This window comes from Scardinius erythrophthalmus (assembly GCF_964197995.2).
Source record: "Scardinius erythrophthalmus genome assembly, chromosome: 23".
Classification (NCBI taxonomy): Eukaryota; Metazoa; Chordata; class Actinopteri; order Cypriniformes; family Leuciscidae; genus Scardinius; species Scardinius erythrophthalmus.
In genome coordinates, this window is record NC_138243.1 from 24,328,238 (window position 1) to 24,351,798 (window position 23,561).

At 37.4% G+C, this 23,561-nt stretch overlaps 1 protein-coding gene across 2 annotated transcripts in view; it reads left to right on the plus strand.

Moving 5' to 3' along the window:
- The window catches only part of dscama (Down syndrome cell adhesion molecule a), a gene marked incomplete at both ends in the record, with an annotated part of 82,523 nt that overhangs the window by 51,309 nt on the left and 7,653 nt on the right, over nt 1–23,561 (plus strand). For both annotated transcript variants that reach the window (XM_081353706.1, XM_081353707.1), the window contains 13 exons: nt 6,576–6,790; nt 7,535–7,631; nt 7,799–7,927; nt 8,530–8,697; nt 9,108–9,178; nt 15,897–16,137; nt 16,776–16,922; nt 18,969–19,124; nt 19,265–19,398; nt 19,974–20,127; nt 21,999–22,116; nt 22,387–22,547; nt 22,652–22,750. In XM_081353706.1, coding sequence (XP_081209832.1) covers nt 6,576–6,790; nt 7,535–7,631; nt 7,799–7,927; nt 8,530–8,697; nt 9,108–9,178; nt 15,897–16,137; nt 16,776–16,922; nt 18,969–19,124; nt 19,265–19,398; nt 19,974–20,127; nt 21,999–22,116; nt 22,387–22,547; nt 22,652–22,750 — 1,890 coding nt within the window. The remainder of the gene's footprint in view (nt 1–6,575; nt 6,791–7,534; nt 7,632–7,798; nt 7,928–8,529; nt 8,698–9,107; nt 9,179–15,896; nt 16,138–16,775; nt 16,923–18,968; nt 19,125–19,264; nt 19,399–19,973; nt 20,128–21,998; nt 22,117–22,386; nt 22,548–22,651; nt 22,751–23,561) is intronic.

Sequence of the window (23,561 nt, forward strand, 5' to 3'; positions counted from 1 at the left end):
TATTATTTTAATCTCCAATTAGTTATTGCAGGTGCAGTGAGCGATTGCTGAGAAACACTGTTGATCTGCCCAAACAAACCCACCCTTTATTGCTCTGCCCCCAAAATGCCCAAGCTCTCTGTGAGTAGATGACTATTTATCATAGCTAAAGCGCAGCAAAATAAATATTTTGCAAAAAAATAAAGTGAAGATGAGGAACGAATGACAAGGAAGAACAAAAAAATGAAAATACAAGAGTATATACAAGCAAGAGTTCGCTGTTAGTCGCCAGCATCAGCACACCAGCTCCAGACAAACAATGATACTCAAAATTGTTCTGCTACTAGCTAGTATTACAACAACAGAATATTTTGGTTCTGTGAAACATTGCAAAACCAATGCTTCTGATGTATGGAGCAGAAACAAACCAACCTCAGCGTCCTTTTTCAGGCCTTCCCGCTTCAGTCTCTCCAGCGCTGGAAAGCTTTTCTAATATTAACACAGCTCCTTAAGCTCTTGCCTGATCATAACCCTTCTTTTTCCAGTGATATTCCTCTGAGCTTTTCTCTTTTGTAATGTCTCTCAGCCATCTCTTTCTACAGTCTTTCTTTCTACAATCAAATCTCTATCTTGCTCACTCTCTCTCCTCCCCCATCATGAGTGGACACGCCCCCTACTGCTGATTGGCTACAAGTCTGTTGTGGTGCTCGGTCTAATCCACTTTTCAATAGCGTTTCTCAGAAACCGCTTACTGCACCTTTAATGCTTAGCTTACAATGTGCCTTGCTATTAGTACTCTGCTGATGTTAGCGATGTAATTCAAATGCATAACTTTTTTTTACGTAAGTATTTTGGTATAATAGTATGCGATGTAGAGTGTAGAGGCACTGTTGCTTGACCGTACAGTGCAATTTTCAGGAAATCCTGCTGAGAAAAAAACAGCTGATAATCCCAAGAAACTCTCTATATAACGAGACATAATGGAATGTAACGTCAATGGCTGTTTTACTATAATCCCTCCCCTCCTTCACTCTGATTGGCCGCAAGCTTTTCCATTTCCCGTATCATGATGCGGCTCATTCTCCACGCAAAGCCCAATGGTGCAGTAAAGGAGGATATCAGGCCGCGATGAACACGGCCACTTAACCAGTCAGCTCACTGTTTACCCCAGTGCATCGTGGGGCAGGGGATGCTGTACACATGGATGTAATCTGCCCGCCAGCCCAGTGAGGCGGAGGGTCTTGGCCTACATCCACCACACACAGCCCTGAGCGCTGATGCGATAGGGGATGATGGGTGCCCTCAGAAAGCCTGCGGGGAGTCAGGAGCCGCTATGAGACTAAGACAGGAGAGACATTACACTGGAGGAAGCCTCCATCTCCAGCTCCAGTCATTCCTGTTTCATTTGTAGCATTTGGTTATGCGCCCTAGAAACAAAGCAGTGTTCATTTTTAACATATTAGAAATAATATGTTTGGCATTTTTTTATATTTATTATATTTACACATTATTTATGAATAATTAATCTTTTTTATATAAATTTACATTATAAATATTAAATATATAAAATACACTTATAGTGTAGGCTATGTATAGTGTATGTAACACTGCATTATATAGTTAACACAAACCAAAAATGAGAAATATATATTTTACAGCATTTATTAACCTTTGTTAATGTTAATTAATAAAGATAAATTGCTCATTGTTCATGTTAGTTTACAAAGCATTAAATAATGTTTACAGATATTTATTATGAACAGATACATTTTGATGAAAATATATTAGTTAATGTTGAAATTAACATAACAAAAATGTATAAATACTGTAGAAGTATTATGCATTGTTATTTATTTTTACTTCTATAAATCTTTTAGAAATTCTATTATAAATATTGTGTGTGTATATATATATATATATTATTTTGAACTGTGGTTTGAAATATTGATTTAATTTTTTTGCAAGCTGTCTTTTACATTATTATTTAGTCTATTATAATTGTTTTAAGTTTAAGAAGGTTAAATGGCAATTTTCATTGTGACAACTTACCCCTTATAGTATGGCAACATGCCCCTCTCTTGGAGCACTGAAGGTTATCATGTAAAATAAACAATATCTTTTTTGTAAACTTTAATGTTCAGCTTTAAAAAAAAATTTTTTTCTGTACAAGAAAAACTGGATCATTTCCCTGTGTCTGCACCAAACATGCGGCAAACGTGTCTCCGATTCACAGATTTATGTGTGGATTGATAGTTTGGGGTCAAATGTCATAGAGCTGTGCAAAGCAAACTGTCAATTCTGACCCTTGTGACCTAATTAGACTGATTAGTTTGACAACCCCTCCAGCCTTATACACATCAAGACATTAAACAACACACAATCGTTCTTTTCCTCTCGTGCTATTTTTTTCTCATTCCGAAAAGGAATGAAAAAGGACGAAATTACCAGCGTCATCCTCTCAGAGAAAGATATTCAGCCTCGGATCCATGATACAGACATGCAGGCTAGTAACTGCTCTCCTCTGAAAATCAATTCTGGATGTTTGTTCTATTCTTGTCCTCCATTGACAGCACCCTCTTACAGCTGGGGGAGAGCAGGCAGGCCGGAGCTGGTTGGCATGGTAACGTGTCCAGGTGAAAGGGGGGTGGGGGGGGGCTCTCATGGGAGGGGGTGAGGAAAGCAGCCAGGATTCCCTGCGGACTGGATATAAACCAGAGACCACAGACTCCTACTGCATCTCAGTCAGCTAGACCTGTCAAGGACACACATCTGAAAATGAGCTCTGTTTTTAGATAGATGGATGGATGGATGGATGGATGGATGGATGGATGGATGGATATATATATATATATATATATATATATATATATATATATATATATATATATATATAGATAGATAGATAGATAGATAGATAGATAGAGAGAGAGAGAGAGAGAGAGAGAGAGAGAGAGAGAGAGAGAGAGAGAGAGAGAGAGAGAGAGAGAGAGAGAGAGAGAGAGAGAGAGAGAGAGAGAGAGAGAGAGGGATGGATGGATGGATGGATGGATGGATGGATGGATGGATGGATGGATGGAGTGAGATAGCTAGATAGATAGATAGATAGATAGATAGATAGATAGATAGATAGATAGATAGATGATGGGGAGAGAGAGAGAGAGAGAGAGAGAGGGATGGATGGATGGAGAGAAAGAGATAGAGAGAGAGATATGGATAGATAGATCCAAATTTGAGGTTGATACCTCAAAAAATTAGTTTTCAGTAAAATTTGGTTTGGGCGCAGTACCAAACGTTTCCACTAGATTAAATTATTTTCCCATTGATTTCCAATGCGGTAATTTTTTGTGTGACTATTTTTTCAGGACCATTTAACCATTTCTAATCATGTCCATGATTTTTTTTTTTTTTTTTTTTCTTCACATAGCAAGTTCCGAAACCTTTATCAAGTTTCATTCCATTCCGATGAAGTAAAAAATTCTATAAAAAAAACCCAACACACAAAACTTAATTTCAAAGTGTTGTAAAATCAGTTACAATACATTAAGTTCTTCTTAAGGAAGGAAAACAAACTAGTTTGTTACAAAAATTGATGCCGCAGATCATACAGTCATACACTGGTTCTCATTAACGTTAGTACCATCAATAGTGTGTTTCACCAGTAATATTTCTATAATGAAATTGTGCCAAACATAGACTGAAATGAACATTTGATTTATAAATAAATTTGCTGTCCTTTTTACTCTTAGTAAAGTAGAATCCAGTTATGATTTGTGTATTAAATTTGAACGCGTTTTGTCAGCTTTATAAACAGTTTGGGTAACATAAATGTGTTAAATAAATGTATTACATAAGTTAACACATTAATGTTGGCAGATACACTGTTTTAATGAACCTTTTATACTCTGATACAGTTTTCTTTGACTAAAGAGAACACAAGTTGTGAAGTGTTTTTGTCAAATTCATGATCAGGGATTCATTTTTTCTCTCAGGTAAATAATGCTGAATCTGTGTTGTTATCTGATTCTTTCTCTCGGGATGGCTGAACATCACTTTCTATGCCCCTGATAGACCAGAGTATGAAAGCAACTACCTTGAGAAACTGTGTGTAAATGTGTGTTTTCGTGACACATGCAAAAAACATAATAATGTGCACGCTCAAAAGCAGCCTAACGCGGATCGTTTTTGTCCATTTACGACCCCTAAATGAATGAGTAAAACGAGCCTGAATCATTCCGAGAGGATTCAGAAGAGACGTAAATCACTCCTACAGCCGGAGAGCAAGTTCCTGCCCAGCAACACACCGTTCTTCTGTCTGGATCTCAGGAGGGGAATTAGCACCTTCCCTTTCAGTCCAACTGCTGCTTATAATTCTGCTGGATATTAAAGAAATACATCAACACAGCAATTATGCAGTCATGATGAAGACAGCTCGAAGCCTGAGGGAAGATGCGGCTGCCCCTCCAACACAGAGCCTACTTCCCTCTTTAGTGTTTTATTCTGGATAATCACATAACTCCCGAGCTCTCGGCCGGGATAAGAAATAGGATGCCAGTTTAGGCTGCCTGCGTCTTTTAGTGGGGGACTGTGCAGCTTCATTTTTATCCTCTGATCAACTGTAGTCGTATTAAGAGACTTGCACGTGTACTCTCAGTGTTTACAAATGAAAACGCTAACAGGGTAGACATGCTCAGTGACTGTTAGCTTATGGGGTGTCAATATGCAGTTATTTGGGATATCTTCTGAAATGTTGATATTAATCATACTCGTATTGTAACTTTTTGCTCAAGTCATGCCAAAAAAAAAATATTCGGACATTCATAATGCACAAATAATGCACATTCAACAAACTAAAAAAAAAAAAGAAAAAAAAGATGCCACAATCACAAAGGGTCATGTTTCACAAATTCATATTTGGAATGTTTTTTTTTTTGTTTGTTTCTTATATGTTATGTATATTTTTGTAATATACATAACATATGGGGGGGGGGGGGGGTCTCAAAATAAATATAATATATAAATATAATATAATAATAAATATAATATATAAATATAATTTTATTTATATTTTTGTATAGCTTTTTTATTTTTATTTTAGTTTGAGTATTTTTAGTACTTCAACTTAAACATACAAAAAAACAGTTATTCACAATATTATATAATATTAATATATTATAGTGTCACGGGTTGTAGGGAACAGGGGCACATACAGGGGCACATTATATTATATTATTTTACATTATATTACAGATTATATTATATTATATTATATTATATTATATTATATTATATTATATTATTGTCACGGGGTGATTGTATACAGACGATAATACGGTAAACACAGCTGGACAGAATGACAAATCATAAGTTACCATGACGACACATGATTGGCAGGAACAGAACAAAGGAGAACAGGAACCAATGAATACTAACTAAAAATCTGTGAAACACAGACAGACTAAGTGTGACTATTATATTATATTATATTATATTATATTAATATTATATTATATTATATTATATTATATTATATTATATTATATTATATTATATTATATTATATTATATTATTGTCACGGGGTGATTGTATACAGACGATAATACGGTAAACACAGCTGGACAGAATGACAAATCATAAGTTACCATGACGACACATGATTGGCAGGAACAGAACAAAGGAGAACAGGAACCAATGAATACTAACTAAAAATCTGTGAAACACAGACAGACTAAGTGTGACTATTATATTATATTATATTATATTATATTATATTATATTATATTATATTATATTATATTATATTATATCAATTTCAGTTACTGAAAACTATTTTTAGTTTTAGTTAACAACACCATTTTTTTGTCACCTCTCTTGTATTAGCTATTGATGTTTGTACTCTTGTTTTCCCTCTAATAATGATGTCACTTCCTGGATGATGATGTCATTAAAGGAACTACATTTAAAAAAAAGAAATGATGGGGATATTTCTTATAAATTACTATTTTTTCCCATGCAGCATGTGGATAATGCTACTTGGCATAGTGTGATATAAGACTGAAAAACAAGCAACTTTAAAAATTGTCATTTTAATATTTAAAAAAATGTATACGAAAAATATTTAATACATGTAAAAACCATAAAATATGAGATGTTTTAAAATCAGGGATGTAAACAAAATAAAACATTATTTTTTTTGGCTGCTATGCTGAGAATTGCTGGAGTGAATAAGAGATGACATGTAAACGGTCGGGACTTTCAACCTGACACACTCAATCACATCACACGCTGCACCGGCGCTCCCACGTACCCGCCTGGTGCTCCGATTCCCCAATGAATGCCTGTGAGGAACGTGTGTGTGGGATAATAACTGTACCTCTGCATAAAGCATCACATTCAATCTTGTATTTGCCATAGAGCTGTGAAACATTTACCTTGTCTGGAGTAGGAAAGTGTTCTGATCCTTGCTGTTGCAAAACGTTACATGGCACTTGCACGAGTGTAAGTTAAAAGTCACTGATGTCATGAGAAAAACTCGCTCATTCATCACTCGCAGTGATGGCATGTGTCCTCATGATGCATTTTATTTTCTCCTTCTCAGTTCCGGCCATGATAACATCGTATCCCAACAACTCTCTGGCAACGAAAGGAGAGAAGATCGAGATGAGCTGCAAGGCCCACGGTGAGAAGCCCATCATGGTTAGATGGGAGAAGGAGGTGGAAAAGGAGAAGCAGTCGCATATGATCAATCCAGACATGTGGCGGCACACGGTCACAGTCAAGAACGTCGGCGACGAGGTCGTCTCCACCCTGCAGGTCGGCTTCTTCATTTGTGCATTGTCATTTTTCATGCTTGGCCGATTTACATATTTCGAAATGAAACAATTCTTTATACCTAGTTGAAAATATTTCCTTGGTTTAAGTCTGAAGGCTAGTTTGATTACTAATTAATTGTTTAAAGGGTGATCAGGTCCTTCACATACACATACTCACTATTATATTGAAATAATAATAATAAATATTTAATAATAATATATAGTAGTTTTACTTAGTATTATTATAGACATTACTGTTTAAACGTTTCGGGTTAGTATGTTTTTCTTTTTTTAAATAATTTAAATATGTTTTAAAATATAATTGATTCCTTTTGGTTCCAGAAATCATTCTAATATGCTGATTTGCTCCTCAATTATTTTTATAATCAATGCTGAAAAAAGTTGTACTGCTTCATATTTATGTGGAAACCGTGATACGTTTTATTTCAGGATTCTTTGATGAATAGAAAATATAAATGAATAAAAACATTTCTTTAAAATCAAATTTTTTGTAACATTATAAATGGCTTTAGTGTCACTTTTGATCAATTGAATGCATTCTTCTCAAATAAAAGTAATTCCTTTTGAATGTTGGAGTTTTAAATGTAACATTAGTAATGTAATGTAGTTTACATTACTATAGTAGTTTACATTTGTAATGTAAAAGTTCTGTTAACAAAATGTTATTATTATATTGAATTTATATTTGAATTTTAGTTCTATTTTTATTTGAATTATATTTCAGATCTATCCAACGATGAGAGAGGATTCTGGGTTCTTCTCCTGTCACGCCATTAACTCTTATGGTGAAGACAGAGGCATCCTTCAGTTAACGGTTCAAGGTAAGCAGCCGGAAAATCACCTGGGCTTGGGTGGAGATTCTGGGGATTTATTAGGCATTTGAAACGAGACTCTTGAGGAAAATCTCCTGATTTAAATGTCATTGTTTAAATGCGGGGAGGGATCCAAAGCCTCTGAGAATCTGAGAGCCTTTTCGTTCAATGCTCAGAGCCACCAGAGCCTCCTAAAGTGGAGATTCGTGAGGTGAAAGAGAGGACCATCGCCCTCCGCTGGACCATGGGATTCGATGGAAACAGTCCAATCACCGGCTACGATATTGAGTGCAAAAATAAAACAGGTACGTGAACAGGTTTTCGAATGACCATGCTTCCCTCCCTCATGTCCCCCTGAGACGAGAGATTTCTGTCTTGTGTGTCTGAAAAATCGTCATTTTGCGTCATCGGAGGCTTTTTTGGCCAGAGGCGAGAGACTACAGCCAGTAGGAGGAGCTAGTTCCGCATGTTTTTAACTCGCCCATAGGGGGACCTCACGATAAAACGCCGTCTTTTCAGTTTCGAGTCAACTAGTAGCCTAGGTGTATAATTTCTTCCGATACTGCCCTCTGTAACCGGTAGGCGTGGCTTGGGAGTGGCCTCGTAGGGCAGCGAAGCAAGTGCATTCTGGGAGTTGTTGTCTTTCATCCACATGAGCCAAAAATACATTTTCTGGCTTTTCTCAGTCTAGAAGGCACCAACTTCTAAAATAATTTCACATTTCTACAACAGAAATGACCCAATTTAAATACACATTCATCCAGCGGTGAAATATCCCTTGGTTGGCATGAATAGATCATCATAAACCTTGTAATTGAGATTAAAATGGCAATAAATAAAGCTGATCAGCTGACACATGAGATCCAGATATGTTTTCAACCATTTGCACGTCTCTACCCATAAACAGAAACTTGGGAAAGAGCTCGCAGGACCAGAGATGTTTCTCCCACCTTAAACCAGGCGACCATCATTGAACTCCACCCATCGTCCACCTACAACATCCGCATTTTTGCGAAGAACCACATTGGGGACAGCGAACCCAGCAACGAGCTCACCGTGACCACTGATGAAGCAGGTGTGATTTATTAGTCATAGTTGTGATGTGAAATCAAATTGACTTCACGTCTCTGGTATTATTATGTAGTCCCACATTTCATCAGTGCACTGTGCGCGTTACTCTTTCATCCTATTTCTGATATTTAAACTGTATTGGGCTGTCTTTTAGGGCTTTTTGATGGGCTTTTTTATTTATAGAACAAATATTAATGCACGCATATTGTTAATGTTTCACTTCCTGTTGAACTGTTCTATCACTTGACACAGAGAAGCAATTATGATGCAATACTGCCAACTGGTGGTCTAGGGTGACATTACAGGAGAGTGACTGATAAGCTGATACTGATGAGTGCTGGTGCCACTGTTTATGAGAAATATGACTGCAGATATCAGATCACGCTAAACAGTGTGAATGTTTGACCGCTCTAGATCCAGAAGGACCTCCCCAAGACGTGACGCTGGAAGCCATCACCTCCCAAAGCATAAAAGTTACATGGAAGGTAGGCCACAGTGTATTATGACTGTATCAATGCTGTTTTGTTGAAGTGTGTGTTTATATTGGTCCTCCTGGGACCCAGGGAAAGACTTTTGTCAAGATTTTTTATATATGTGTATATACACGTCACAGTTTGTCACAGCATCTAAAAAGCACATTCAGGGCTTTTCAGAGATAATGTTTGGAGGTTTCAACAACTTCTACTTGGTCTTTAAAAATGACTGACATTAATTTAGTGATCAAATTTAGCACTCTTATGGAAATAAGATCGTATTTCGCAATTATCATTTAAATCGTCAATTTTTAAAAAAAAATGTTTGTCATAAATCAACATCTCGGGAAAATGTTATGGGGTTTCTAATCAAAGTATGACTTTCTGTTACAAAACAGGGCATTGATTTCATACTGTACATGTCTACTGTAGAGACACCAGGAAATCATGTTTATTAGGTATTTTGGGAGACACAATAAGTGAATAGGGAAATAAATTATACATCAATATTACTATGAAATATTAGATATTATTATGAAAATGTTGCCAATTATTACTCCCTTTATTACACTTATTTTTTCATTACTTGTTGCCTCAAGAACACATTAATATGCAAATTAGATACAGTGTTAGATGCATTGTATTGAATGGCACTGCCCATCTATGGCCCTTTTACCCACATACTGCATAAAGTAAAATGGTATATTATCAATTATTTCCATTATATCTTTCATTACATAATTGAGAATCATCTTTATACAAAATCCTGAAACCTAAAAATTGATTAGTGAATGAAAAAAAATCCTATTGTTTTTGCCGATACATGTAATTTCATGTAATTTTATTTTTTAAACAACTGAGACATGGTGTCCACTACAGACGACACAGCATAACATATGAATAAAATATTATTTAATTTTTATTTTATTTTATTTTAGTTATAGTTTCTTATGCTCTGGACAATGTAATGTTTTCAATGTAATATGAAAAATTACTAAATTCCAAAAACGTTTTTTTTTTTCTGGGTATCAAGAAGAGATATGCAGTATAGCAATAACAAAAAAAAAAAAAAAAAAATATATATATATATATATATATATATATATATATATATATATAGTAGACCGTCATTGAACGGTCCATTGAATGCATCCTGATAAAGTTCCCTTGGCTTTTGGAATTAAAATAGCCCCACATCCTCACACACCCTTCATCATACCTAGAGATTGGCATGGGGTACTTTCAAGTCAAGTCAAGTCAAGTTTATTTATATAGCGCTTTTCACAACACAGGTTGTATCAAAGCAGCTTCACAGTAATAAATTAGAACAATACATCAATGTTTGTTTCTAGTGGAACGTCTACGTTCGGTAATGCTGATCAATAGTATCGTTGATTGATTAATTTAATTAAATATCCCCAAATATCCCCAACTGAGCAAGCCAAAGGCAACAGTGGCAAGGAACCGAAAAACTCCATCAGGTGACCTAATGGAGAAAAAAAAAAACCTTGGGAGAACCCGGGCTCAGTCGGGGGCCAGTTCTCCTCTGGCGTTTATGAACTAGAGGTCGGATTTAACTGTAGGATTAAAAGTATTATATGAATGCCTGGCTGAAGAGATGCGTCTTTAATCTAGTTTTAAACTGGGAGAGCGAGTCTGAGCAACGAACAGTATCCGGAAGACTATTCCAGAGTTTTGGTGCTAAATGTGAAAATGCTCTCCCTCCTTTGGTGGACCTAGATATCCTAGGTATGACCAAAAGCCTCGAATTTAGTGACCTTAAAGAGCGCGATGGATTATAGGGCGATAGAAGATCGGTTAAATAGACTGGAGCTAAGCCGTTTAGGGCTTTATAAGTCAGTAGCAATACCTTGTAATTAATACGGGACTTTATAGGTAACCAATGTAGGGATGATAAAATCGGTGTTATATGATCATATTTTCTTGATCTAGTTAGAACTCTAGCGGCGGCATTTTGGACTAACTGTAGCTTGTTTATTAAGGATGCAGGACAACCGGCTAATAACGCATTACAGTAATCTAGTCTCGAGGTCATGAATGCATGAACTAACTTTTCTGCGTCAGAAACTGATAGCATATTACGTAGCTTAGCAATGTTTCTAAGGTGGAAAAAGGCTGTTCTTGTAACATATGAAATATGATTTTCAAAAGACAGGTTGCAGTCTAATATAACACCCAGGTCTTTTACTGTAGAGGATGAAGTAACAGGACATCCTACTATGTTAAAGTTGTATTGTGAGAGGTTTTGTGTGTGGTTTTTTGAACCGATAAGTAGTACCTCTGTCTTGTCTGGATTTAATAAAAGAAAATTATGCGTCATCCAATCTTTTATATCTTTAACACACTCTGTCAATTTGGATAATTTAGCGTTTTCATCTGGCCGTGATGAAATATAGATTTGAGTGTCATCAGCATAACAATGGAAACTAATTCCATGTTTCCTTATAATATTTCCAAGTGGTAGCATATATATTGAGAATAATAGAGGGCCTAACACAGATCCCTGCGGCACTCCATAGTTTACTGGAGTTATGATAGATTTTTCTCCATTTAAATAAACAAAATGGTAGCGGTCAGATAAATACGATCTAAACCAGCTTAATGCTTGTCCTTGAACACCAGTATAATTTTGTAGTCGATCTAAGAGTATTGTATGATCTATAGTATCGAACGCAGCACTAAGATCAAGTAAAACTAATATTGAGATACAGCCTTGGTCAGAAGCTAAAAGTAAATCATTTGTGATTTTAACGAGCGCAGTTTCAGTGCTATGATGCGGCCTGAATCCAGACTGAAACTTTTCATAGGTGTCATTTTCTTGTAAGAAAGAGCCCAGTTGAGCGGACACAACTTTTTCTAGTATTTTAGACATAAAAGGTAGATTTGAAATGGGTCTATAATTTACTAGATTATTCGGATCTAATTGTGGTTTCTTAATGAGAGGTTTTATAACTGCCAGTTTAAATGTTTTTGGAACATAACCTAAAGATAAAGACGAGTTAATAATATTGAGGAGAGGCTCTTCCACTACAGGTAACACTTCTTTCAATAGTTTAGTTGGTATGGGATCTAATAAACATGTTGTTGTTTTAGAGGAAATTATAAATTTATTTAACTCTTTTTGTTCTATAGTTGAAAAGCACTGTAATTGTTCTTGCGGCGTGATAATTGAGGCTGAATTATAAGGCGCGATTGAGGATTGAACGTTTACAATTGTGGTTCTGATGTTTTCTATTTTCTCAGTGAAGAACTTCATGAAATCATTACTACTAAACTGTAATGGAATACTTTGTTCAGGAGACATCTGTTTATTTGTTAGTCTCGCCACGGTGTTAAATAAGAACTTAGGATTGTTATGGTTGTTTTCTATTAGTTTGCGTAGATGCTCAGCCCTGGCCGCTTTTAGGGCCTTTTTATAACGTGACATACTGTCTTTCCATGCGATTCTAAAGACCTCTAAGTTGGTTTGTTTCCATTTACGCTCTAAATTACGGGTTTCTCTCTTTAGAACACGCGTAGTACTGTTGTACCATGGTGCTTTACTTTTCTCTCTGACCTTTTTTAATCTAATGGGCGCAACAATATCCAATGATCCAGAGAGAATGGTGCTCATAGTGCTAGTTAATTCCTCAAGTTCATCTGTTTGTTTGGGTTCACTGAGCAGCTGAGACAGATCCGATAAGCTGTTTGAAAAATTATCTATGGTGGATGGAAGGATTGTTCTGCCTAATCGATAACGCGGCGCAGCATGATATATTACAGGAGTACGTAATATGCAAGTTACCATGTAATGGTCAGTGACATCGTCACTTTGTGGAATGATATCTATATCGGTTGGATCGGTTCCATGTGATATAATTAAATCGAGTGTATGATTAAATCGATGAGTCGGTCCGGTAATGTTTTGCTTGACCCCAAAGGAGTTTAATAAATCTGTAAACGCAGCCCCTAACGCATCATTTTGATTATCTACATGGATATTAAAGTCTCCAACAATTAATGCTTTATCGAAGTTAACTAATAGGTCTGAGAGAAAATCTGCAAACTCTTTTAGGAAATCAGCGTAAGGCCCAGGCGGTCTATATACGGTAGCCAAGGCTAGAGATAATAGGGATGTTTTTCGAACATCTAAGAGCGTAACATTTAGTACAAGTACTTCAAATGAAATAAACTTATAACCCGTTTTCTGAGTAACATTGAGAAAATCTCTATAGATTGTTGCAACACCGCCGCCACGACCATTCAGACGGGGCTCGTGCTTATAGGAGTATCCTGCTGGAGTAGACTCATTTAAACCAAAATAATCATTTGGTTTAAGCCAGGTTTCAGTAAGGCAAAGTACATCGAAGCTATTATCTGTGACTATTTCATTTACAATAACTGCCTTAGGTGTGAGTGATCTAATGTTTAGAAGACCTAGCTTTAAAAATTGTTTTTGATTACCAATAGCAACATTTTCTGGTTTAATAACAATTAGATTTTTTCTAGATCCTGCAGTAGATTTATGATTTGATCTCACTAAACGAGGAATAGACACAGTTTCTATGCAATGTTCTACACTATTTATATCAGTTAAATTGGTGCAGCAGAGACTATGATTTGGACTTTTGTTTACTAGTCAAAAGGTATTTAACATTTTGGAGATGTTATCTGACAGAAGATCCGATCCGAATCTGCTTGGGTGTAAGCCATCAGCACGGTAAAGCCTAGGACGCTCCCAAAACAGATTCCAATTATTTACAAAGAGAAGTTTCTGCTCATTGCACCATGACATTAACCATTCATTAAGCGCAAATAATCTACTAAACTTTTCATGACCTAGTCGATACGTGGGAAGCGGTCCTGACACAATAATCGTTATATCAGGCGATGTGCTGCGTACCGTATCGATCAGATTCCTGAAGTCTTTCTTCAAAACCTCCGTTTGGCGCAGTCTGATGTCGGCCCCTCCCGCGTGCAGGACAACGGTTCCGACGCGCTCGTTCAGAATCTCGGGAACGTGAGCAGCGATTTCAGAAACACGAGCACCAGGAAAGCAGTGACTATGCACCTTACTTTTATTTAACGTAACGTGTACGTGTCGAACGATGGAATCGCCGATGATCACAGCATCGCGTTCTGTTTCGCGAAGAGGGGAGAAGCGGTTTTGTGTGGATATCTCGAAAACCGGGAGGGTCGGAGAGAGTTTTCTTGGTCTAGACCTGACTCGCGACTTCCGCTGCGGAAAAATCCAGGCTTCGTGATGGCATGTTGGAGCCGGAGTGAACGAGACCATGGCTGATCGCGACCTTGACGTTCGGGACCGATGTTGAGGAACGCACGGAGTAGACGAGGTCGGAGTCAGCGGGTTAGTAACATTAATCTCTGATTTGTGTGCTTCGGCACGTGATGTTTCGAGAGCCAAACGCCGGTCTCTCAGCTCGGCTTTTCTTACTAAAAGGTCGTGGATCTGTTTCTCAACAGCTTCCAGCTCAGACTGCACCGCGTGCAGCTCAAATGTGTCCTCACCTGCACCAAAAGGTAGACTACTTACATTTGATATATTCGCCATTTTAACAGATGGACAGTAAGTTAAGTTAGCAACGACGCTACCAGTGGTGCTATCAATATTAATACTAATTTATGGCTTAAGTCTTGGATATAATCCGTCTTTTCAGTGGTACGGGTGTAGAGTAGACGCACGATAGGCGAAAAAATGTTTGTTTGTAACTTAAATGAGTGCGGAGAAGACGCGTTCAGCCGTGATCCACGGACGTAACCTATAAGAGTATCCAGCGTTGGATCACAAGGCTTGAGACGCGTCTGCTCAACAATCCGCGTTATAACTATGAGGTGAGGAAAAGTAGAAAATGTTCGTTGTAAGTGAGTTTAAAGAGAAATCAAGAATTATAAATCAATCGATGGAGCTCCAAAGACAACAACGCGCTCAGACGCACTTTCCATAAGATCATCTCTCAATGCAAATCAAACTAGCTATTAGGCTAACTGAAATAAAACCATGCCAGTCTCTAGGTATGGTGAAGGCTATGTGATGATGTGGGGCTATTTTAATTCCAAAGGCCAAGGGAACTTTATCAGGATGCATAGTATCCTGGATCCATGAAGTAACTGGCCTTTAAAAATAAAAATCTGCCCGCCTCTATGGGAATTTAACATAGGGGTGTCCAAACTTATGCACCCTGTATTTTCAGGAAGAACATTTATTTATTTACGATACATTATTCATTCACAAAGAAAATTGGTGTCCTTAAAGGTTCTATTTTTCCTATTTTTTAAATCAAGGCATTAAGTTCAATTTCCAAAAGATGATTTTTTTATTCCTCTTTTTAGTCAACTTTAGCATTGGTGTCTAAACTTATGCATAGCACTGTATATATATATATATATATATATATATATATATATATATGTATGTATATACTGTATATATATATGTATGTATGTATGTATATATACAGTGTGTATATATATATATATATATATATATATACATACATATATATATACATATAAATAAATAAATATATATACAGTATAATATATATATATATATATTTATATATATAAAATCAAATAATATACATATATATATTAAATTATATATGTTCAAATATTTTTAATGTTGATGTGGAGAGAATGTTTAACCATGAAATATGACTATAATTAGCTAATGAAGACATTATTCCAAATATAATTTCATCATCTGTAGGCACCACTGAAACATCTCCAGAATGGCGTGATCAGAGGATATCAGGTGTGCCATCGAGAACACTCCATCAACGGCAGTCACCAGTTCGTCTGCATCAGTATGGAGGCCACGGGAGAGACCGAGTCCCTGAGCCTCAACAACTTGAAGAAGTTCACAGAGTATGAGGTGGTGGTGCAGGCCAGTAACAGTGCCGGTCCGGGACCTGCTTCCAGTGAGGTCCGGGCAACAACAATGGAGGACGGTAAGCCATTGGAGTCATTCACATGATGAACAGACCACTTTTTGGATGATCTATAAATGAATTAATTAATGTAAACAGTTTTTATCTTTAATCAATCCTTAAAAAATGTATCGTCAGATATTCCATTATATGCATCAAGAGCTGCGTCCGAAATCAAATACTCTCTTGAGTAGGTACTTATTTTGAATAAGTAATTACTTCATGACTGCTAAAAAAGTATGTTCTATGTAGGATGAGTGTGTGTAGTATGTGTAATCCGGACGTACTACATTCATCATGTTGTCATTATCATTACGTCGCTTCACACTTCAGAATCTGCTGTACTTTTTGCCTAATCTTTTATGAGTACTGTGAATTTGGTTATACTTCTTTTGTCACATACTGTTTTTCACCTACTATATAGTAGGGAAGAATGCGATTTCGGATGCAGCCATTCGCATTTGAAATATTTGCTGCCATCTAGTGGCCACTGGAAATGCTTACAATTCTTACAATTCTTGTAAGGACTGTCTCGAAATCAACCCAATTCAAGTTATTAGTCAATTTCAGTTCATCCACACCTACTATACATATTCTGTGAGTAATTATGCTGTTCTGTCAGTTTCTGAGATGGTTTTGTATGTCTCTTTTGCTCTCAGTACCCGGCAGAGCTCCAGAGAAGGTTGTGGCCACCGCCGCCTCCCCAGAAAGCATCTCTCTGTCCTGGCAGACTCCATCCAGGGAAGCTCTTAATGGTGTTCTACAGGGTTTCCGCATCATCTACTGGGCCAACCTACCAGACGGAGGTAAAGCTCAGACCCCAGAAAGTGCCTGAAATAGCATTACTTTCCTGAGATTGGGACCATGGGTCTTTAGGTGTCCCACTATGGTCCTCTCTCTCTATATATATATTAGTAATAATAAATAAAATATATGTTAGCATTATTGTATTAGTATTATTATATTATTGTATTGTATTGTATTGTATTAATATTTCTATATAGATAGATAGCAATGATATATATATGAAGCGGACCCTGTAAATGAGCGGGAAAAACGCTAAGAAAGAGATATGGGTATAAATATATATATATATATATATGCATCCTTTGGCCACTAGGTGGCAGAATATATCTTTTCATCTTGAAATTCTTCATTTAGAAGCCAAGAAAAAAGCCTAAACCTGTCCCAGTACCGGCGTATTAGCTCATTATATACTCAAAAATACATACCACAATATCACCATTTTGCAATTCAGCAATATTCTCTTTTCATAAGTGTTGTGCCAGCATGCATACATGAAGTGGCCTCTCATGAGTGATTTAGACTGTGAGGTTAGTTAATCGATCATTCAGCGCTGCGGCACACTAACCAGAGAGCAACATAACACATTCTGCACACCTGTTTAATTGGCTGCTTTATGGCTCTCGATCAACTTGTGCTCAGTAGAACAAACTCACAGCACACATTATGTCAATCCAGCTCTTTCCAGGAGCTATTTGCTTATAAATTGCCTTATTATGAAGCAGCAGAATTCAACCCGGGCAATTCTAGGACAAAATTCAGCGGCGAGTAGCAAAAGACAGTGGCTATTTTCCATCCAACAGTGGCAGTCAGAATGCGAAAGGAATGATAGATAGCAGGAAAAAATGTAGACATTAAAAATGTAAAACCTGCAACTTTCCTGGATAGCTGCAGGAAATCTCAATCTCTGCCCTGTCTCATAAACCAAACCTGTATGGGTTTTAGTTGATTTTATATGACCATCAATTTTGCCACAATATCATAATTTTCACACCAGGGGCCAGTTGCATAAACAGCCACTATGATAGTTCTGTCATCAATTACTCACCCTCATGTCGTTCCAAACAAGCCTTCTAAGAAATCTGAGATCTTTCTGTCCCTCCAATGACAGCTACGCTACTTCCACTTTGACGGGTCAAAAAGTTCATTAAGAGATCATAAAACTAATCCATATGAATTGAGCAGTTTAGTCCAAATTTTCCAAAGAGACATGATCACTTTATGATGAACAGATTGAGTTTAGGCTTTTATTCACATATAAACATTTATCAACGCACACATAAGTTATGGTAAACGGAAGATCAAGCATGTTCGCTTGACATGAGAGAACCAATGAGGTTCATTCTCATGTTACGCAGCACGTTTGAGCATCTGTTTATGTTCACTGATCAATGTTTATATGTGAATAAAAGTTCACCATATAAAGCGATCGAGTCTCTTCAGAAAATTTGGTCTAAACCGTCATAAAGATTAGTTTTGCAATCTCTTTATGAACTTTTTGAAGCGTCAAAGTGGTAGTTGCGTAGATGTCAATGGAGGGACAGAAAGCTCTCAGATTTTATCAAAAATATCTCCATTTGTCTTCTAAAGATGAAATTCATATAGGTTTGGAACAACATGAGGGTGAGATTTAATGACAGAATTTAATTTTTGGGGTGAAAAAAACCCTTTAAGACTTCTTTAGAACTAGTCTGACCAACTCGCAGTTATCAGTCTTACTTTTCGGATTCAAATTAGACCAATATATCTTTTTTATGTAACTGACTTAAAAAAGTTATGACCAGACTCTATGACTAACTCGTTACTCAGATGACTTACTCATATGACTAGTCTAAGCAGTTTATGCAACGGCCACAGTACGTTTTTAAAAGTATGTTAAAGTGTACTTTTTCACAACTGTTTGCAAAGCCTGCATTTTGTGTGTGTGTGTTTGAATTTACAGTAAATAATGTGATCACTTTAGCATTGTTTCAGCACTATCAGCTACCATCAACTGACAGCAGGTCATGAGAAGTCTCAAAATGGCCTTATTGTTTATGGCACCACAGAACTGGGGGAAATCAGAAATGTCACTACACAGAAGGTCCCGCTGGAGCTGGAGGGTCTGGAAAAATTCACCAACTACAGTATCCAGGTGCTGGCCTTCACCAGAGCAGGAGACGGAGTGCGCAGCGACCAGATCTACATCCGCACCAAAGAGGACGGTACGACGACAGATATTATCCATTCTATGACCAATTAAGGTCATAGCTTATGTTTTGGGATACCGTTGCTGTCAAATTCTGTCCTGTTTGCCATAAACTTTAGCAAAGATCTCTCCTAACAGTCTGACTCTTCTCCACAGTGCCAGGTCCACCCGGCGGGGTGAAGGCAGCTGCGGCCTCCAGCTCTGTGGTGTACGTTTCTTGGCTCCCTCCGCTGAAGCTGAATGGCATTATTAGGAAATACACAGTCTTCTGTTCCAGCTCGTATCCCACGGTAAGACTCAGCCAACTGGTCTCATACTAACAGGAAAGATATCAGGCTGGCTATTAAGACACTGTTAAACAGTGAGTGGAAAGTGCAAACATTTTAGCACAGCGCCAATACTGTGGCATCAAGCTTAAAGGTGATGCTTAAATACCTTCTCCTTTCCCAGCTTTAAGTCGGCATGAAATGGAAGTTGCGATATTATTTTCTTCCCTATTGTGATGTATGTCTGAGTGAAACAGCATCTTGAACAAGAAAAAATGTAGAGTGGGACTTGGTTTTGATTGGATGGTTGTGGTTTGCTATTGCTGTGATGTCATGTGAGTGACAGGTTGCCCCGCCCTCACGCCAGTATGCATGTCATCAGAGAAGAGATGTTGCTGCAAAAGGGAGGGGAAGTTATTTTTTGATGAGGGCACATGAATAAATTTTTTTTTTTAAATTATGTTCACAGATAAATCATTTATAATAAATACAACAGTATTCCATAATTTTTTTGGTGACTAATATGAGAAACCTGTGTCTACCTGTAAATCTGTGACACAAGGACTAACCGACAATCCTTTATTTTGTGTCTTGTTCAGGTGGTCAGCGAGTTTGAAGTGTCCCCGGATGAATTCCTCCACCGGGTTCACAATCTCAGTCGCAACAGGAAGTACAGTATCTGGGTGATGGCGGTTACCGCGGCCGGACGGGGGAACAGCAGTGATGTCATCACCGTGGAACCTCTGGCTAAAGGTGAGTCCGTTAACTTCGTTCTTCAGGAGGTTTTAGGAGCAACGCTTTTAAGTCAAACCTCATGCTCAGCAGCACCTCTGCTTTTTGGGTGTGTGGAGTAATTAGTTGTATTTTGAGTTCTCGGCACTCTCTTGTGGGCCTTCACATGAGGAGCATGGCAATAAGGCATTAGCCATCTTCTGAATACAAAATACGGCACGGTGTATAAATATGCTGAAATATACAGTGGCCCAGAAAAGTAAAGTATTTGGGCGCAAAGGCTACACTACATCAAGAAGTTAGGTCTGGCAACTCACCATAGACACGGCTCAATCCGAGGGGCGGGATAAACGGCTGTCTTTCAAATTCCCTCTGCACGCAATAGGACAGCGCTTCAACCAACCAGAGCGTTTTCCCAACAGCGGAGCTTTCAACTTTTGAATCTGGCCGGCAAAACTACGAACACATCTTCCTTTTTTAAGAATGACTTAAGTGCCGTTCTTTTCTCTTTTCTCAAAGAAAAACTCAACTGCAAGTCCTCCAGAGTCGCGGCCAAAGCCGATTCGAAAGACTGTTCGCCAGCAGCAGCCGCCATTCTTTGTTTTCAAGTAACAGGGAACCGTCGCAACTCTGTCGTCATTATGTTAAGCCCGCCCCGCCTACTCTATACACGATGTGATTGGCCTGACCCAATTTAGGTTTTTACAGCTCCGAAAGTCGACGGAGAGTTGCTAGACTACCCTGGCTGCAAAATAAATTTTGCTGCCGCTAGGGTGCGTCTAGATTTCTAGGCTACACTTACACAACATTGATGTACAAAAAAACAGAAAAAAATTCTTTCGCGTTTTTCACGTACAGACTACAACGTTGTCAAAACGATCCCCGTTTACACAGATCCACGAAAATGACTATGTATTCTGCTGCCAGGCCGGTAGCTGGCGATGTCACTTTGTAAAGAAACACTATGCGCCTATTGACTTAACACGTAATATGCATGCGCACAATGTCGCATAATTTCAAATTCGTTTGTTTGTATATTACACTGAGACGATAAAGGTATCATTTTCAAAAACGTACACTTTGAAACCTGTTTTCAAAGGTTTGCGTTGTCAGTTGTCCAAACGCTGTTGTCGTGTAAATGAACGCCCTAAAAGCATAAAACATTTTACATTTTTAGCTGAAAACGGTGTTGTGTAAACTGAAAAGCACATTTTAAGAGGTCTAAATGTCAGTGCTTTCAACAAAATATCAAACTAATTGGCATCTGCAAACAAATGCTGCAAATTCTTTAAATTTTATTTTAGCAAAACTAACTTCACTTTTCTGAGCCATTTTTGCTATGACTTTTAACTCAGTTAAAAGACTTTTAACTCCTCTCAAGTTCATCCTTTTGAACCCAACAAACCTCTTTCAGTGCAATATTTTGTATAATTCAGGAACTTCACACATATTTAGTGTACAATTCTGTTTGGGGTCAGTTTTAATGCTTTTCAAAGAAGTCTCTGGTCCTCAGAGTCGCATGATCCTTCAGAAATCATTCTAATATGCTGATTCTCTGCTCAAGAAACACTTCTCATTTTTGTCATGTTGAAAACGGTTGTGCTTATTAATATTTTTTGTGGAAACTGTGTTAAAAAAAAGTCTGGATTCTTTAATTAGGAAGTTCAAAAGAACAGCATTTATTTGAAATAGAAATATTTTCTTACATTATAAAATCTTTACTGTCACTTTTGATCAATTAATGCATCCTTTCTGACCCCAAACTCTTGAATGGTAGTTTAAATGTGGTGTCATATGAAATGATTGTGCTTTGCAGTAAATTTGTCTAGTATTAAGCTTTCATAGATCAATGAAATAATGAATTGTGGTGGTGTTGTTTTTTATCTAAACAGCTCCTGCCAAAATCCTCACGTTCAGCGGTACTGTTACAACACCTTGGATGAGGGATGTTGTTTTACCCTGCAGGGCGGTCGGAGATCCACCTCCTGCCATCAAATGGCTAAAAGAGAGGTAAACAAAGCTGTTTCAGTGCCACCGGCTAGAACGTATAGAACATACACTCTCAAAAACAACATTAACATTAGTATGAGCATGTCAATTAAGACAAATATGCTAACAATGTATATACTGAATTCAGAACATACTGCAGTGCAGCTCTAGCTCTTCGTTAAGAGCAAACACGAGCATCTGAATACCTATGAGTAGAATCAGTCACTGGGGAATGCTGGGAAATGTCAAACTCTGCCCCCTTCATTGACGATTCACACTGTTTCTCGACAGCGGGAGCCCGGCCCCTGCGGTCATTGATGGAAGGCGCAGTATCCATGGAAATGGCAGCTTCGTCATTAAAACTGTGAAAGCAGAGGATTCTGGGTATTACACGTGTGTCGCCAGCAATAACTGGGGAACGGACGAAATAATTCTGAACCTCCAGGTTCAAGGTGAGGTGTGAGAGTCGGGGTGGATGCTCACTTTCTCTATGTGTCAGCTTCATTTTCTCTGAGTTATTATGCAGCGTTTCTCACTGTATAAATATCATCTTCAGTCCCCCCAGACCAACCTCGTCTCACTGTGACCAAGACAACCATCACATCTATTACCGTGACCTGGACACCAGGAGACAACGGCGGGAGCTCCATTAGAGGTGAGGCGCTTCAACCTTCCTGCTGGAGAAAAACTAGACAAAACAGAAAACTGAGAATAAAACTGTGTGGTTTATGTCTCTCAAGTAATGATTTAGACAAAAAGACACAATTTTGTAGACTGAACAGCAAAAACATTGTTTCATCATTTTTGAAAAACCCAATCAATACAGTTGTGGGTGGTTTAAAAACCAATTAAAAGCAGATATGTTCCCCTAAATTATAGTTGTTCACACTTTTCGACAGGCTTTAAGGTTTTGAATGTGGCTCATCCAATCAGAATTTAGAGTCTGAACTTTCAGTTTCATCATATTAGTTTGACTTTTTTGTCTGTTTTTAACTCTGTTGTCACATAACCTGAATCTGACAGACTTATTTGTTATATAATCTGATTCTTTGGTTTGTGCCCATTAATTTCCACAAAAAAAAGCATATAAGAATACATGTACATTTGATTTGTAAAGTATTACTGGATTGTCCAAAAATAGGCATTACATGGTTAATAAAATGAACACTACCATTTAAAAGTTTTTTGTTTTTGAAATAAAATTAATACATTTCTTCAGCAAGAATGCATAAAAATGTTTCTTGTGCATCAAATCAGCATATTAGAATGATTCTGAAGGATCATGTGACACTAAAGACTGGAGTAATGATGCTGAAAATTCAGCTTTGCCATCACAGGAAAAAATTACATTTAAAAAAAAAAAAAAAAGAAGACAATATTACTGTTTTCCTGTATGTTTGATCAAATATATGCAGCATTGGTGAGCATAAGAGACTTAGGGCCAGATTTACTAAACAGTGCAAATT